At 43.5% G+C, this 17,907-nt stretch overlaps 1 protein-coding gene across 2 annotated transcripts; it reads left to right on the top strand.

Annotated features, from left to right (window-relative positions):
- The first annotated feature begins 2,510 nt into the window (after positions 1-2,510).
- On the top strand, positions 2,511-15,449 carry LOC308120720 (phosphatidylinositol 3,4,5-trisphosphate 3-phosphatase and dual-specificity protein phosphatase PTEN). 2 transcript variants are annotated; one of them, XM_080481500.1, is made up of 10 exons: positions 2,511-3,464; positions 8,791-8,875; positions 8,988-9,032; positions 9,129-9,172; positions 9,356-9,594; positions 10,054-10,195; positions 12,760-12,828; positions 13,354-13,520; positions 14,063-14,404; positions 14,914-15,449. In XM_080481500.1, the coding sequence occupies exons 1-10, from the start codon at positions 3,386-3,388 to the stop codon at positions 15,097-15,099; spliced, it is 1,398 nt and encodes a 465-aa protein (XP_080337626.1). In that variant the 5' UTR covers positions 2,511-3,385; the 3' UTR covers positions 15,100-15,449. The 2 variants fall into 2 exon arrangements, with proteins under 2 accessions (XP_080337626.1, XP_080337627.1); XM_080481501.1 differs by lacking the exon at positions 12,760-12,828 and having other exon boundaries at positions 2,725-3,464.
- Positions 15,450-17,907: the final 2,458 nt, after the last annotated feature.

Genomic DNA, 17,907 nt, shown 5'->3' with positions numbered 1-17,907 from the left:
TCAGTTCAATTCAGATATAAAAGGTTCTTTGGGCCTCAACGACGCCGGATGGACGTGTACACTCGAACTTGTACAATTCAGGATGATTTCGAATGATCAATATTAACGTTAGACAAGTTTTCAATCTGTGGTTGGAGCTATTTAGGTGTTAACAGTAATACAACATGCAGTGAGCTTTCTATACGTTGTGAGGGGAAACTCATCTAAACTCCAGCTGCAGCCCTATGCAGCCACTGGTACCACACATTCTAATTATCTTCGATCAGAAAAAGTAGAAAGAAAAATGGCTGACGAGTCCAAAGCCAACACAATGTGCTGTCAAGATGGAAATTCAAAGCAAAGGGGCAGAATTTTTAACAATTTACTTAAAAAAATAATGGAAAAACCGATACTTGAAAAGTATTACAGTTTCAGCAAAAACCTTTTATCATCTGAAAATATTTTTGGGGGAAATAAAAAAACTAAATACAGATGGATCTTAAATAAAAACTAATAAAATTGATTCATACTGACAGAATATTATACAAAAAAATATATACTAAGTTAGTGAACAGCAGCAAGAATATAAAATACATGAACAGTGATGCAAGAAATGTGGATGTTTTTTGCCCATCTAAATCTAAATGAGCTCAAAACTATTCTTGAACCAGTACTCATCTGTATCTGTTGGTTACAACAACAGTGTAATCAGTGAATAAAGATGTTTATGTGGAGGGTTTCAAAATGATTTATCTAAGAAACGAGCTGCTTGAAAATATCACAAATATCTAAATATAAAAGAAAGCCAAGAACGTCGACACGACCCTGGAAAATCCCCGTTTTAATTGATTGTGATTTTAAAGAATCGTGTTAATCAAACTGTTCAGATGCTTCACATAAAAAGAAACTTGTAACAAAGAATGTTAAAACAACATTAAGGGCACTTTTGGGGCTTCATGCAGACTTATAACAAGGTGGCGTGGCGTTTTCATTCGGTGGGTCTAACCTTAATTCATAAATGAAGAAACCCCACAGCTTCCCCTACTGCTTTAGGAAGGAAACACAGTGTGGAGTTACTTTACTGCCTTTGATACTAAACGCATTGAATGGAACAGAGGAATTTTAGGTCTTTTATCAGTGCAACAACCTCAAGAGCAGCCTAAACGAAATGTTGAGTAAAAATGTGTGTTTTAAATCTGCCAGCATTGAGAGTTGTCTCTTCTCTAAACGTTTTCTAGGACTGAAATCTGTGGCTGCAAAAGAAAGACTCTTAACTTACAAGCTCTCGTGTCATAAACATGTGACGCAAACCAAATATCAGGGAAGTGTAACTGTCAGTAAGATGTTTGAGATAGAATAAATAAAAATATTTCAACAAGTTAAAGACTCCAATGCAAGTGATCCGGGGATACGATTTACAGATCCTATAAAAATGAGAAAATTTCATTTAAAAAAAAAAAAAAATTAGATAAAAACTTGAAATCAAGAAAATAAAAAAGTATGTTGGAAACGAGGAAGGCCACACACTTGCAAGCATTGCAGAAACTACCAGCTGATAAGTGAGAGAAGCGTCTACATCGGTCCTGGGAATCAAGCTCACTTTATTTTGTAGGCCATATTCATCTCAATTTAATCTTAACAAGCAAAATGATGCAGTAATAATATATAAACAACCACTTACTAATGATTCCTCTTTGTTTCGGTGCAAAGTTGTATGAGAATGAAAATGGTATTCAATGTTTTTACAATAATAAACAAAAAGTTAAATTATACAAAGAAAATTTAATACAATGTAAACATGCTCCTATAGATAGTGATGCTTCATAGAGGAAAATAGAGTGACATGTATAAAAAATCATGTCTTCAGTTTGCAATGCATGTTTTTGCTTTACATTTAATTGTCAAGTAAAAATGCAAGAAATGACTCTAATGTGTCCATTACTAGCTGTCCAACTCTGCAAAAATCTCTACAAGAGTTTTTATTTAAAGGGCAATGCTGGCTGTTGTCATTGTTGTTCTAATTTTGCAATCATTCAAACAGTTGCTCATATATCATAACCTGGAATATATGTGTTTTTTAGTTGTTGGGTTTTTTTGTAACTGTTTTCTCCTGTATTGTTCAAAATCAACACATTTCAAATCTTATGAGGTATTTCAGCAATATTCAAAATCATCTAACATGCAGCTAAATTTTTATCAGATTGTTTCTATCGTGTGCATGCTGTGATCATGTTTAATAACCATAAATAATGACTTTGTAATAATAGGTTTCTAAATGAATAATGCTGCAATGATTTGGGTTTGATTTGGGGAGATATGCATTATGGAGATTAACTGAGGATATCAAAAAGTCGAACTCTAGTGTCATTAGAAATTACACGTGGAATAATCGATAGGTGCATTTGGTCCGTGGAGCTACAATGACAGATTAAACCGCGAAAAGTGACATTATGTTGGAAACTTCCCTAATTACAGCCACACGTGATCACTTTGACAGAAGGGAGCGTCGCACACGGACACGCTTTATCCTTCCGCCAGATGCACGAAATAACTCCCTTTTAGCGCGCTCAATGGCTAAAAACGCGCACCGGGGATGATCGTATGTTTATCGGCGCTTGGTGTTAATTGCCGAGGCGATGCGATATAATTCTGCGTGCGCGTGCTTTATTTGGAGCTGCGGGACTATGTGCTTGAGGGCGGCGGGATACGTGTTGTAAAATCCCAGCCTGCGCTACCTTCTTTTTTTCCTTCGGTGGAGGCCATGATGGGAGCCTGAGAGTTCAGCTGGAGCGGCAGCGCAGAGAAAAGAAGATGATTCCCCGGGACCGAGCTGTCAAACCCGCCTCTGCACGCTTCTAGTCCTTGTGTAGTCCGTATACGTTCAAGGTGGAGCCTGTCACTCTCGTTCGGATGTGTTCTCGGCGGTCGGTCGATGACAATGTTGAATCGTTAGGACGCTTTTGGATCGAGAGAGGAGGTAGCGTTAGCTGCGCTAGCTAGCTGGTGGGCTAGCGGGGCTAGCTACGTCTTTACGGGTTTTCGAGAACCGGTGAGTTCTCCGCTCTCCCGCTGTCGGTCCCGGCAGCCGCCGCTGAGCCGACAAGCTTGGACCGCGTTTGGCATCGACGGGTGTTTCCGAGGACAACTGCATGTATTTTATTCGGGGGGCGTTTGCAAGACGAATTGCAGGATTCGGGGAAAGTCGGGCCTGCGCGGAGGAGCACAGCAAGGCCCGTCTTTATGATCCAGAGGAAGCCTTTCTAATCCCACCGACAGCTACTGCCAGCCCCGCTGGCTCTCTACGAGGACCTGCGGAAATCCAGCCACCGAGAGCGGGGCCACACTGACTGCGACATACCCACGACCAGTACCATTTACCCCGTATAGACTCCTGTCACCTGCCACAATGGCTGGGATCCTAAAAGAAATGGTCAGCCGGAACAAAAGGAGATACCAAGAAGATGGTTTCGACTTGGACTTAACGTGTATCCTTCCAATGTGTTTTTCTTTTTCTTTTTCTTTTTATTCTTTTTCTTTTTTCTTTTTTTTTTTTTCTTTTTGCTTATCCCCCCCCCTCCCCCCCACACACAGCTTGCATTGATCAGTACGGTGAAGCGGTTGCATTGCTGAGTGGATGTGGAGCCGCAGCCAGCGGAGTAACGTGAGGTTAGTTAGCCTCCGCGGCTACTCGAGTTAGCTCGCTGGCTCGTTCTGCTTGTCAGCCAGCATGTTTGAAAGATGGTGGATCTGTCAAAGCGGCACGCATAAATGTCACAGTCATGTTATAGCTGGGAAGCCCCGTTCAGCTGGACGCTTGTGTGTGTGTGTGTGTGTGCACGGCTGTGTTTAAAACCAATGGGCCTGATGGGTTGCACACCAGTCTGCCAGCTATGGGCTGTCTTGAGATGGTGATTTATTTTTTTTGCTTTCATTTGAATGGTTATGGCTTTTCTAAAAGGAACTACGATGTTTGATTATTTCTGCAGGCATTGATGGAAAACTAATCAATATGTGGATGCAACGCTATAAACCTTTAATAGCACCATTGTCGTGACCAACATGATCAGAGTAACGTGACAGCGCTGATGAAATGTCCAGAAATGATCTACCCAAATCTAGATTTAACACTAAATTCATTTTTGCTATAATTGGTTCTGTATTTGCCTCAATTCAAGGATTTACCCTTTGCTTATGCTATATTTATTACTGTCATATAGCCACCTAAGTGCTTTGTTAAAAAAAAATCCATTCAAGAAATACTGTCATATCCTAAAAAGTACAAATAATAAAAGGTCAGTTTAAAATGAAAGTGCTTGCATGACCAGTACCTGGTAGAGATATTAATAGGAAAGATTGGGTTTGCTTTGGAAACGTTATAGACAGATTTGACCACTAGAAGCAGAAGTGTAATTTCACAGGGATGTTAAGTCAAGTTTTTTTTCTCTCAACACTTGTGTGAAAATTAAATATGACAAATTCAGAAAGAGAGAAAAAAAAAATCTGTGCCGCCATATTTAGTCACTAGTTATGAAAAATAGCTGCTCGTGCATCTGGAGGACTGTGGCTAGCTCAGGCTGATGCTGAATGCAATTAGAATCCCTTTTTTAACATACCAAGCTTCACCAAGTGGAAGAATGGTAGAGCAGCGATCCTCCATACATCTGCTTTATCAGTAGACTTCTGCAATCAGCTGACAGTATAATATCTCTTGTGTAATCTCACCTTTGGGCTGAGCCCACACATTATGTCCTCTTTGAATGTTGGTGGTGTTTCATAGAAAATTGAGGAATTGACCCGAATTAATGTTGCCTATCATTTCCACATTTAAAAACGAAACGTATGATTCCTCTGTCATGTGTTTCCAATGTTAATAGCTGACCTGGTTCACTGCTGAGGTATCACCTGACACTAAAGTTAGTGCGCCTACATGTTTGGTTGGCAGTAGAGTAGATTAGTGGTTGACCAGCTGAATGCAAAAGTGTGATGTATGATGGTGTCGAGGGTGAGTCACGGTTAAAGGTAGGGTGGAGGTTTTGTGCGCTTGACCTTGTGTCTGGATGTCAAGCTGCCTTGTTGGCTCTTTTTGAGTCCTGAGAGTTGTGCTTAGGGTTTTGGAGGTGAAGCAAGGGGCTGCATAAATGATGAATGAGTTGGCACAATATTAGTCTGCTACAAATTGGATCATTTGCCTGGTTTTACATGTTTCACCTGGTCCAGCTTCACAAATTAGAAACTTTGTTGGTTTGCTCAGACTGCAGTGAGAGCAAATGTCAAATAGATTTTTAATAGTGGACTTATGGTTGGACAAAAGACATATGGAGAGGTCATTTTAGACCTTTGGATGTAGTAATCACAATTTATCAACACTATTAATTGCACAGATTAATTTTAAGGCCTGTCTGGTTTCTTACGGCATGTAAAGACCATGTATGGTGCTTATAAGCATAATTTGCATTTATTATCGTCCGTATTGTATTAACGTGAGAACACGTCAGTGACTTTTCTTCACAGGCTTGAAGTAAATGTATAGCTCAATTCAGCACTGCCACTATAGATAGCAACAGTATGAACTGATTTCAGGCAGAGCCGACAGCTGTGATGTATGTGTGATTGCAGATGCTGAAACGGGTGCGTCTCAGTCATTTGATCAGATGTTTGTCACCTGGTTTTATCATGTGGTAAATCTAGTGTCATGTCTGGCTGCGGTGCCTCCACATCTTTGTACAAGTGTGAAGGGAGGGCACGTCGCTCAAAGGTGGCATCTTTCATCTTCTCGGAGTCCTCTCTTGTTCAGATGTGGGCCCTTTCGAACTCTCCCTTTTATCATTTTTGGCATGGAGTCTAAAAACAATATGGGCTCAGTGCAGTTATGTAATGCAGTATCACAGTTCTGGGAATTGCCCTTAAAATAGAGTTGCCAGTGATCTTGTATCAGTGTTGCCGTCTGAGTGCTCTCTCCCTCTCTTACCCTCTCAACCCACCATCTCTCCTCTGCTCTTTTCCTTTACTACTCCCACTCTAATTCGCCCTCCCTCTGCTTGCCCCCCCCTTTTTTTTCCTCTGCTCTCCTCCTTTCCTGTCCTCCCCTCCTCCTCCTCCTCACTTAGTGCTCACTGGTTCCCATTCCCCCCCCCCTTCTTGCACTCGGTTGTGGATTTGGTGTATGCATAGAACCGAGGCAGGGCTGGCTTTAAAGAAAAGGCGTGCCTAAAGCAGCAGATTTTCCTTTTTTTTTTTTTTCTCTCCCATTTTCCCTCCTACTTGGAGCTTCCGTCAGGGGTCCCGCATATGCACTTCCTCCCAGCTGCAGAGACCAAGCCCCCTCCTCATGCCCTGGGCTCAGGCTCTCCTGGGAGTTTGAAGCTTTTCAAAAACACTTAGAATAGTCTGACTAGGATCGCTTGGCTTGTGGGTCTAAGGGTTAGAATGGCCCATTAAAGCGCAAAGAACATATATATCTGGCTCTTAATTAACTCTTGGAGACATTACTGAGCAGCATTATGGCACAGTACAGGTTGCAGTGTTGCGCTTCATTGATGTAGTTTGGTATTTTGCAAATGATGCAGATTTGTTGGTAGTCTTGTTTGAAAACTCGGCCATGTAAATTTGCCCCAGGTCACTCCCCTTGAAAGATTTTATTTTTTTGCAGTAAATGTGTGTGAAATTACATGATTCTTTATTCTGTCTTGTTTCGTGCAGTTGCACCAAGTACATGATAAAAAGGGTCGTCCTTGCACGTCCCGCCCCCCACCCCCCTCCTGTGCAGGTATCCGAAGCAGAGTTGTAGCTTTTTTGTGAAGGCTTGCCAGCCGCAGCTTTCTCGCCAAAGTTGTTAGACATGCGTGTCAAATTTTTCTGACCAGTTAAAGTGATTTGTCTCAAAAAATATAAAACCCGCTGAAAAAGAAACGAGACGCGTCCAATTATAAAAATTCAGCTTTTCTATTTTTTGACACCATAGCACAGGAAATGCAAGAGAAGGTTGCCCTTTAGTCGGTGGTTAGTGTGAAATCCCACAGCTTATGGTGACAAGCAGACTTCAGTTACAGGTAGGCGTTGGAGCCGAGCCTCAAAGACACGCATGCCAACTGAATTATTCTTTTTACTGCGACGTGATGCTGATGTGCGCCTTTAAGATCGTTTGTGTGCCACCATGTAATCGGCCGTGACTTTTCCATCACAGTCCTGTGCTGAAATACGGAGCCCCATCCCGCGATGCCAGGCAACTGTGCAGGCAGGTGTTTGTGTGGCCCGAGCAAAGTGCTGCCACCCAAGTTCAGTCTCTGTATGTGTACGTTACAGACATGCAACATTTAACTTCTGCAACAGCTCGCAGGTCATCACGCAAAGCTTTTTTTTCTTTCTGTCTTTCTCCTCCGTCATACTCTTGTGACTTGATGTGGCCTGCATTCAACCTCACTGATGTTCAAATTAGTCCGGCTGAGCTCAAACGAGAGATAAGTCTAACATTTGCCATCGTCCCAATATAACTTTGGGTCTCTAAAAATACATGCAGGTCAGGGAGCGGAGACTCCTCGTGCAGCCACATGTGGGCCTGGCTGAAGCGGGAGCGCTGTTACTCCCGTCCTCTATGCCTGCTTCTCACTGTCAAGGCCATCTGTCACAACATGCAAACACACTCGCACGCACCAATCGGGGGCCCTTCCTTTACGATGCTGCCCATCCATAGCCACACCAACACCCTCACAATCTCACCGAGCAAAACTTTGGTTTCTCCTGCTCTTTTATGATTATTTGCTTTTGATAAAATCCCAAACCACTAAACTCTTTGCGGCGTAATGGATGATTGTTGATCCCTGATTTATATATATATATATATATATATCACAGCAGGTTGTTTTGCATGTGTGTTAGTGGCAGATTATTAGTTTAGCTTCTTTCAAATGTGAAATACATGCATCCATCTTCCATACTGCTTTATCCTGCTTAGGATTGTGGGGCACTGGAGCTGATCCCAGCTGACTGTGGGTTAAGGCCGGGTGCAACCTGGAACCATCAGCAGTTCATCACGGGGAAAACTCAGAGTACCAGCAATTCGAGTTGCGAATTGACCAAGATTCTTGCATGCACAGGGAGAAAATGAAAACTCCCAATTCAGACATTGTTAAAATATAAAAACAGTGGTGTATTGAAGCTGAATTAAAAAAAAAAAAAAAAAAAAAAAGAGTGCAACAACAGAAATGAAGCATAAAATAACTGACTCCATTTATAAGCAGGAAACGTCCTTTCACATGTACAATTATGCATCCAGCTCCATGTAAAAGTGATACACTGTGCAATATATTTTCAATACAAAAGTAGTAGAAATAGGTTAGAATCAGAGTTGATGCTTGAACCTGTTATTTTTAAAAGCAAAAAAAGATCTTAATGCAGGTTTGCAGCTAAAAGATCTGGAGAAAGTAGCAGCGCGCTTGTTTAAAAGTGGCTGACAGTGACAGTCATTGCTGCCGAGAGCAAAAGATCAAACGTCCGTCAGCCAACGACTTCATGTGTCAGTCTGAAAAAAATATGCATCACCCTTCTCGTTTTTGATGCATTTCGCATCACAAGTTTTAACTAACTGAAAGGACTTAAACCACATTTAATTGAAGTTCTACCCTTTTTTTTTTTATTTTGGTGATCCAGAAACTGATCGTACAACTCTTTTATGGAAGCACTCAGGTTTTGTTATGCAACTGTTTAGTTGTCTTACTGCTGCTGGAGGTCTTGATGGTAATGACTTTTTTTTTTTTTAACCTTGATTTCAGTGCACATGCAAGACACATGTTTCCTTAACTCCTGCTTGAACAGATATCTACCCAAACATCATTGCTATGGGCTTTCCTGCAGAGAGACTTGAAGGCGTGTACAGAAACAATATAGACGATGTAGTGCGGTGAGTGACACTTCTGTCGGTCTAAGTTAAAAGCAATGCATGTATTTCATATGTTGATGCATTTCCCTCCCCACTAAACATGCCACCTGAATATGTTCTCTCCTGCAAACAGGTTTTTGGATTCAAAGCATAAAAACCATTACAAAATCTACAACCTGTAAGTGTCCCACACACTGTTTGTATCCAAGTCGATCTGTTTACTTACCCACTTCCTCTGTGATGTCTAACTGGACTCTCCTCCTTCCCATTTCAGCTGCGCAGAAAGACACTACGATGCTGCCAAATTTAACTGCAGAGGTAGGCTGCTCAACATCTTTCTCTAAGCTGTCCGTTGATCTGAGAACCCAACGACACACAAATTCATTAAAAATGTCCACTATTGTCCTCATCCCTATCTCGTCTTTGCTGACCTGTCTGCGGTGGTCTTGTCCCCCCCCCCCCCCCCTCCTCCCCTCACGTTTGCATGCCGTCACACATCAGTTGCACAGTACCCCTTCGAAGACCACAACCCTCCTCAGCTGGAGCTAATTAAGCCGTTTTGTGAAGACCTGGACCAGTGGCTCAGCGAGGACGACAATCACGTGGCGGCCATCCACTGTAAAGCGGGGAAGGGCCGCACTGGAGTCATGATCTGCGCTTATCTCCTCCATCGCGGCAAATTCCAAGAGGCCCACGAAGCACTTGACTTTTACGGGGAAGTCAGAACAAGAGACAAGAAGGTAAGAGCAGCACAAGAAACCGTTGTGAACTCGGATCAGGCGATGCAAACAAAGCGGCAACTTCTGATTCCCCATGTAGAGGGTGATGTGTCTTCATATAACCCTTCAGGACTTGCAGTGACTGCACAATAGTTTCTCATACAGATTTATCGTTGAATCTAAGTCATGGGGTGTCGTAATGTTACTTTTCAGATCTTAAGCAATTCAAGATGTTAGATTTGTGGTCTGGATTTTCCTTTGGAGAATCGGCTGCAGGTTATAATGCATTAAATACTTAATTTGAGAAAGTAATTGACACCCATCAAAATACTTTAATGACTTTTGTATTTTGCGATCTGAAAGTAGCACGCCGATCCCACATGAGCCCACTCTCTTATTCTGCTGAGTGAAGGTTGAGCGAGAACCGTCGTTAACACGCTTCACGATCTTTAAGCATTGTTGCATGTTTTCTTGTTGCAGGGAGTAACAATCCCCAGCCAGCGCCGCTACGTCTACTACTACAGCTACCTACTGAAGAACCAGCTAGAGTACAAGCCGGTGGCGCTCCTCTTCCACAAAATGGTGTTCGAGACTCTCCCCATGTTCAGCGGGGGCACCTGCAGTGAGTCATCTTCAACTTCAGCTTTTCAAACTAGGGCGTAGGCAAGGCTGCTCAAATGGAGCGAGAGCCGTGGATGTGCGGCGTATGGTGGGGCGCACCCACGCTCCGGTCCAGCACCAGAGAGCCGAGCGGGGGTCACCTGTGGTCGAGTCGGGCCGTCCTGTGTCAGGCTTGTGAAGCTGAATCTTGCAGGGTTTAGGGCAGTTTCCCATGAAGTCAACTAATTGTCTGTTCCCATAAAAGCAAGTTCAGTCAGATCCTGAGTTGTAGTAGAAACTTAAAATGTTTTGATGGTCATAAGATGCCTTTCTTTCTTACAATGGCTCAGAATGTCGAGTAACAGTTGAGATAGGAGGCAGTTGAGTCGTTAAGCCTCTCCAGGCTTCACTTTCCTACGAATCTGTGAGAGTTTGTTTGCGCTGTTTAAACTGAGTGACGTTGCATCAGAGGAAATGTGCTTGTACCAGCAGTCGTTTTCATGAGCTTCACTAGAAGGAAGTAACCTAAAGTCAATAGAGGAATTAAACGTGTTGGTCAGTGATTTATTTTTGCATGCTAAAGCAGAGAGCAGAGAAGTGTTACAGTGTGTCTCCTGTTGGTTTCAACTCCTCATTCGTGGGTATTTATAATATCTCTCGGAGCTGGAGTGGGTAGTGAGTTCGGTTATGAAACGGTGTGTATGCAAACATTTTGCATTTGTTTGGTTGGCAGAGACGACACTGTCTGACTCCTGCAGCAGGTCATCAGTGATTTTAAGCAAATAATTAAGTCTCTGAGCAGATTCTGACCCCATTTACACCCGTCGTTAAAGTGTGGCTTTATCCAGCTCTATCCTGATTACATTCACACGTGTGCTATCATGCAAACCCCCAAAAAGTGTCACCCACAGTCTGGAAAATAGCTGGTTTTTACATCAAAACGTGCAGTGAAATCAATTACAACGAAAACAAAAAAATATGTGTCAGCGGGTCCTAATTTTAGATGATAAAAATCACAAGTCTGAAAATGCTCATTATGAAGTTGTTTCACATATTGACCAATTTAGGATCTGGTCCATACGTTCAGTTTCAATTCTCTCTTTCATACTTAACATTACAAACGTATTTTAGTTCAGGGGCCACATACAGCCCAACTATTAGAATATTTGCCTAATAACTCCTTAATACAACTTTTTGGACTCCCCGACATTTCCTTTTGTTTTAGTGCAAAAAATTAGGCGTACATTTAGAAAAATGCTCAATTTGAACAGCGGTGCAAAGTACAGTGAGCTGTCCTTCTATTACGACACCTTGCAGGCTTCTGTGTTCGCATTTCTTCCACACTTGTTTGTGATACTTCTCTAAGACAGCTTTCAGTGCTGTATCTGTGTTGTACAGTTGCATGGAGTGTGGTATACAACAAGTAAACACATTTTAAAACGGCAAGTATTTGATGTGAACAAGTCCAGGTTTTTTGTGTGATTTTTTTTTTTGTTTGTTTTGTTTATTTTGTGCCATTAGAAATGATTTTGCGCACATTAACTGCAGTCAGATCTGTGTGTTTTACAGTAAGCTGTGGTCACACTGCTCTTGAACACATCCTGTGTAAACACAAAGAACAGTTACCGGGAGGCTGCTGCTATGTTCCATGAGCTAATTGTGCTTTATATGGCGTCAGTTTTCTATCGTTGCAGCAAGCAAAAGATAAAAAGGACTTTGTGTTAATATAGTTTTCTAAATTTAAATTCCCACTGAGGTTTGACATTGTCGCTGGGTTTTCTACTGGCCTTCATCCAAACCACACTTTCAAAGATGGGTATTAATGGGGTCGCCCTTATTCGTTTAGTAGAAATTTGTCTGCGTTTTCAGGTATCTTGTTGTTGCTGCAAACAGTTTTTACTAGTCTAATAATATTAACACTCTGTTATGGCCTGAGGAGTGGAAAGAAAGTGGAATAATTCAGCTGAAATGTGTGCGTGAGTCACGCAGTGTTGCGCTCCCGATCTGAATCTGTCCCATTTTTAGCAGTCGGTCAGAAAAAGCACCTTTTCTTCCTTCGTGTCTGTGGCTTTTCCACCTTTCAACACCTGACTGTGCTGCACAGCTCTCGGCGTATTCATGCTTCTCTTTTCCCGCTAACGCTCCCTTTTTAATAGGCCCTTTTCAGAGTTTGATGTCTTCTTGCATGTCCCCACACACACACACACACACACACACACACACAGACACATCATTGAAAAGAGAAGATGCAAGTTATATAGGTCGGCATCACATGCGTGTGTTTGTTAAACGAAAACTGTGATGCTTTGTGGTTATTTGATTTAGTTTTTTCACCAATTTCCAGTCCCCCGCTTTGTCTCTTCTCCTTTTTGTGTATCAAACAGCACACGTGGTTTCACATGTCTCCATCTTCGCACCTCCCTATTAAAAGCCAAGTACTGTATGTTGTGTTGTAAAAGCAAAAAAAAAAAGGAAGAAAAACAAAAAAGAAAGCTGTGTCCATGTAAATATTTGTGTTTGTGCTGTGGAGCCCCTGGCAGGCCAGCCAGACCCCTCTTTGTGCTAATCACCTTCTTTCTCTCTAAGGGGACAGTACCGTTAAAAACAGGAGCGAGCCGACCCCTCAGGGCTTCAAGAAAGGGAATTGGCATTGGGGTAAATGAGCTTTTCATCCATTATTATTGTTATATATTATTTCACTCATTTGCTTTCATTTGGCCCCCGAGATCCACCGGGCAGGAGCAGGCTAAGGTAGACATGTTACCAAACAGCATAGGAAAAGCTTATGAAGTCATCGCCAACACCCCCCACCCCCACCCAGTTAATATTCTACATGCAGCGCTCGTCCAACACCGGGCCGCGACTGTATCAGAATAGGGTTCTGGGTTTCTTTGGGTGATGCATTTTGCTGTCTTACTTTCCATTTTCCGCCTTAATTTTTAATCAAATGTTTTTAATACAATGCTTTTGTTGCACTTATTCACTAAGGGGGAGGAGCTGCTGGGCTGTTTCTTTAGTCGATCTCGTGTGTAATAACACTGGTGTCCTCTCTCGCTCTCCCGTCTTCACTCATTCCTTCCCCCCGTGCTTTCTGTCACCTCCCTCCACCTCCTCGCACATCTCACGATCTTGCCCCCTCATCCCTCGTGCGACGTCGACACTTTTTCGTTTTCTCCGCAGACCCCCAGTTCGTGGTGTACCAGCTGAAAGTCAAGATCCACACGTCGAACCCCGCTCACACGCGGCGCGAGGACAAGCACATGTTTTTCGAATTCCCCCAGCCGCTGCCCGTGTGCGGAGACATCAAAGTGGAGTTCTTCCATAAACAGAATAAGATGATGAAGAAGGTTGGTCGTGTTTATGTCGACTCTCAGATTTGTGTAATCGGGAGCTTATTTCAGCTGTTGCATGTTACAACGTTTGCCAGGTCAAAGAACAATTCACTGACATCTGAGTCCAGTCTTTTTTCTTAACTTAGCTTAGTGCCACAACTTCCCATGAATGAACCAAAAATGAAGCCATCAAAGCCTGAAAGTATCTGATTCCCACAGCAGTGACTTGACCTGCAGTACCATGAGCTAAGGCTCCACCCTGCTGCCATCAATACTTAAATGTGTGTTTATGCACGGCTGAAAATAGCGCTGTATGCAGGTTTTGGTGCTATTGCAGTAATGTTTGTTCATAACTACAGTCGCTAAGGCTCGGTAATGTCTAAAAATAGCTGTGCGCCTCTTAAAAAAAGAATATTTGTTTAGAGTTTTTAAAGGCACAAAGTTAAATATTTTACAACGAACTGAGCTTTTGCCATTTTTGGCCTCCAGGAGCATTTGATTATTCAAACTTAATTCTGTTTTGGTAATTTTTTTCTGTTTGTCTCTGCACCTCCCAGGATAAAATGTTTCACTTCTGGGTGAACACCTTCTTCATCCCCGGACCAGAGGAGAGTGCAGACAAGATGGAGAACGGGGCGCCGAACAACGCAGAGAGCCAGCAGAGGGGATCAGGATCAGGGCTGGGATCGGGATCAGGACCAGGACCAGGGCCAGGACCAGGACCAGGGGCCGGCCAGTGCCAGCCGCGGAGCACCGACGACGGCGTCAGGGACGGCGACAGGGACAGGATCAAGGACGGAGACTGCGACAGGGACTACCTCATCCTGACGCTCACGAAGAACGACTTGGACAAGGCCAACAAAGACAAAGCTAACCGATACTTCTCGCCAAACTTCAAGGTAAGCGGCTGATTTAGACGTTCGTTTACTCGTCAACACCGAAGCCTCTGCTGGTGGAAGTGATCAGGGTTGCATCAATCCTGTAACCATTTTGATCATTTGTCCCTCTGTTTTATTCAGAGTAGCTCGCGTAGTCCTACCTACCTAGCTGCCTTGTTGCTAGTGACATAGCATTATGATGAGCTGCTGAGCGGGAGCTTATTAACACATCATGAAGTGACAGACTCCAGTCTGAAAAGAGTTAACTGTGACAAAAGAACTTTCAGACGGCACTTTGTTCTCATGAGAAACATCAACAGTTTAATGTGTTATTTATAGATTATTGTGCTATAATTTTACTGCCATGGAACAAATGAGGTCGTCAATTAAAATGGGTTTGACAAACCAGGTGTAATGATCACACGCACGACTCGAATCACCAAGAAAGCCTCCAAAATGATTTTCCTGTACATGTTGACGATCGCGATCTCTCTGCACACACTGAAGTTTGGTTGTCTCGATCTTTCCAGGTGAAGTTGTATTTTACGAAAACCGTGGAGGAGCCTTCGAATTCTGAGGCTAGCACTTCGACATCCGTCACCCCGGACGTTAGCGACAATGAGCCAGACCATTATCGATACTCTGACACCACTGACTCTGACCCGGAAAATGAACCTTTTGATGAAGAGCAGCACACGCAAATCACGAAAGTGTGAACTCTTTTTAAAAAAAAAAAACAACAACAAAACAAAACAAACAAAAAAAACAGGAAAAGAAGAAATTATACACCAGAAAAAAAGGAGAAAACTTGAATATGAACTCAAAAGAAGAACCTTTGTCCCTTCCCTCCCCCAGACGGCAATAGAATATCACCATGTCAAATGCCAATTTTAGGGAAAAAAGATAAATATCCTGACCAATATATTGTTTTTTAAGTTTATTTTATTTTTCTTTTTTCTTTGGCACGGCCATGTACCATGTGCAAGGTATTGACACTGTTGCCCCATGGGAAAAGGTGCTGTAGCTATAAAAAAAAAAAAAAAAAAAGTGTTTATATATATATATACATACATATATGTATATACATATATACATGCATATATAAACAAACTTTTTTGTGTCAAAGACAATGGAAAGAGTACCACAATCAGGAGACGGGAGTTGAAGTGTGGGAGAAGTTAGAATGATGTACTAGGACTATGCTGCTCCTTCTCCTGTCTAAACCAAGGCCAGTGCTGCAGTCACTTTGTTTCACTCCCTCTCTCCTCCTCCTCTTCCTCCTCATCTTTTACCCCCCCCCCCCCCTTCTTCCTCTCCCTCCATTCTCTCTTCTCCTCCTTCCTATATTCCTTTACTGTGAATGCTTCTTGTGCTCTTTGCAGGCTGTCTCACGTGACTTTTGGCCTTTGTGCAGTGCAAACTGCATGCGGGCAGTGGGTTGGGGGTGGGCGGGGTTATGAAGAGGCTGTGATGATGTCTAAAGCATTGCCATTCCTGTTCCCACTGTGTATACGTTAAATTATGCAGAACAAGGCATCCCATGTAATTGTTAATGTTTTTTTTATCCTAAGATAATAAAAATATAATACACAAAACAGCAGGGAGACGGAAGTGTTTGCAATAATGTCGACACTACATTTAAAGGACAGTGGTGATTTGCATGTATTGGAATTGGCGTCCATCCCTAATAAATGTATGCAATGTTGTCTTTTCTTAAAGAAGCCCGCTTTGAGATGTGTCTTCTGCGTGGGGGGGTGGTTGTTCCCCCGAAAATGACATCACGGAGGCTGAAAATGGATATTTTCTCTTTCTTTTTTTTTTTGCAATACATAATCGCATCGGGTCGATAACTCGACGGCACTAAGAACCTGTAATGCATGTGCAGGGGGAGGGGGTTAAAAAAAAAAAAAAAAAAGTGCAGTAGCACTTTGCTTTGGTGAGAAAAATGTTGTAAAGCAGGTCGTCTCTGCAGCTGTTGGAGCCGCGTTAACAGTAACTTCCTGCTTTAAAGGTCAGCGCTGCAAATAGCGGGTGGGACCAGAGGTAGGAAGCGTTGAAGGATTGTTCTAAAGAGTTCAGCTCAGGGCGTCGGGCCGCCGAGAAGAAGCACAGATTCTCACTGGAGGCGCCGCAATCACTGGCTTTTATTCAGACTTGATTAGAGATGGAGGTTCGATATTCCTGCCAGGAGAAGTCAAAAGTGACAAACTGCAGTTATTGCCAATAGAAACAGTTCGGAGTGAAGGGAGCACGGTTTAGAATTGATTACAGTTTTTCAGTTGGCCAATCCGAAGTCACGTGCAAGGATGCAGATTTCGGAAAACGCAGGAAAGTTTTATTTATCCAACCGATTCCGAGTGCAGGAGCGGGTTGTGTGTCCATATTTGTGCATGAATGTGAAGAGCAAACTTCACCATACAAGAACATGCAAACTCCATAGTGAAATACAGACTCTCCCTGTAGAGCTGAGAGCGCCAACCGCTCGGCCAAAATCCAAATCTTCAATACTATCGTTTGTAAAAAAGGACTTTTCCCACCGTTGATGTCACTTGATCAACGTGTATCGTCCAATTCCTGAAACGATTCCGGAGCGATCTCCCTCCTGAACGCTGGTTAACGTGTGAACGCGACTGAGCAGCCCGGCTGACCTCGTAGCAACCCCTCGCGGCCGCTGGCTAATCGAGGCGTTCTCCTCACCAAATGAGCGGAGGAAGGGGAAGCGTCCAGCCCAGGAGGGAGGAACTCGTTGAGGCCGTCGGGGTAGACGAGCCGCTCCACTGGCAGGCCTGCGCCGCGACTCCCCAAATGAAAGAGTAACGGGATTAACAACCGTGTCGCGGTGATGGGAGAGCGGAGCGTGGCAAGGCCTTGGCGAAAGCATGGCCTAAAGTCTTCCGATAATAAAATAAAGTATGAATTAAACACATATATATATATATATATATTTTTTTTAAAGTTCCACCCCCAGAGGCAGGCAGTCTTCTAATCCCCCTCCTGCTCTATTAGGGCTCGGTCCCCGGCTCCTCCGTGTTGATAGAGACATCAAAGCCAGCCAGTACAGCGTCGAATGAGACAGGCGGCGGTCGCTGGGGCCCGGCTGTAATTGGCCGAGCTGAGGAGGAGGGAGAGACTCCGGCGGATGAATAATGAATGTGCTGAGACGGAGCAGAGAGATGCCTCGGCCCTAGGAAGGCGGGGGAGGGTGGAGGGAGAAGGAAGGGGATGGACGTCGGTCGGGGCCGGGGCTCCACGGTCCGCATCCCGGCTTTTGATTGCCCTCCTCATCACACACACACACACACACCCCAAAACACCACGGCAGCAGCAGAAACGCCACCTGAAATATTAATCTAAATCAATCTATTGCCTCGTCTCCCGTGTTTCTGGGCTGCGGGCTCCTCTTGCCTGATTTATCGGCATCGCCGGCCTCTCTGGAGACGAGAGGGAGGATGGTGAAAGCCGATGATCTGGAGTCGCGTCTGAATATAAAACTTCACCCAGAATGTGGGGCATGTCTCGTACGT

The sequence above is a fragment of the Lipophrys pholis genome (genome assembly GCF_963383615.2).
Source record: "Lipophrys pholis genome assembly, chromosome: 15".
Classification (NCBI taxonomy): domain Eukaryota; kingdom Metazoa; phylum Chordata; class Actinopteri; order Blenniiformes; family Blenniidae; genus Lipophrys; species Lipophrys pholis.
This window is presented reverse-complemented; position numbering and strand designations above follow the sequence as displayed.

Bases quoted from the DNA above. Each gene is read 5' to 3' on its own strand.
- LOC308120720 (XM_080481500.1), top strand. From the start codon at position 3,386: ATGGCTGGGATCCTAAAAGAAATGGTCAGCCGGAACAAAAGGAGATAC. The intron at 8,876-8,987 runs GTGAGTGACACT...TCCTGCAAACAG, and splicing joins AATATAGACGATGTAGTGCG to GTTTTTGGATTCAAAGCATA. The intron at 12,829-13,353 runs GTAAATGAGCTT...TTTTCTCCGCAG, and splicing joins GAAAGGGAATTGGCATTGGG to ACCCCCAGTTCGTGGTGTAC.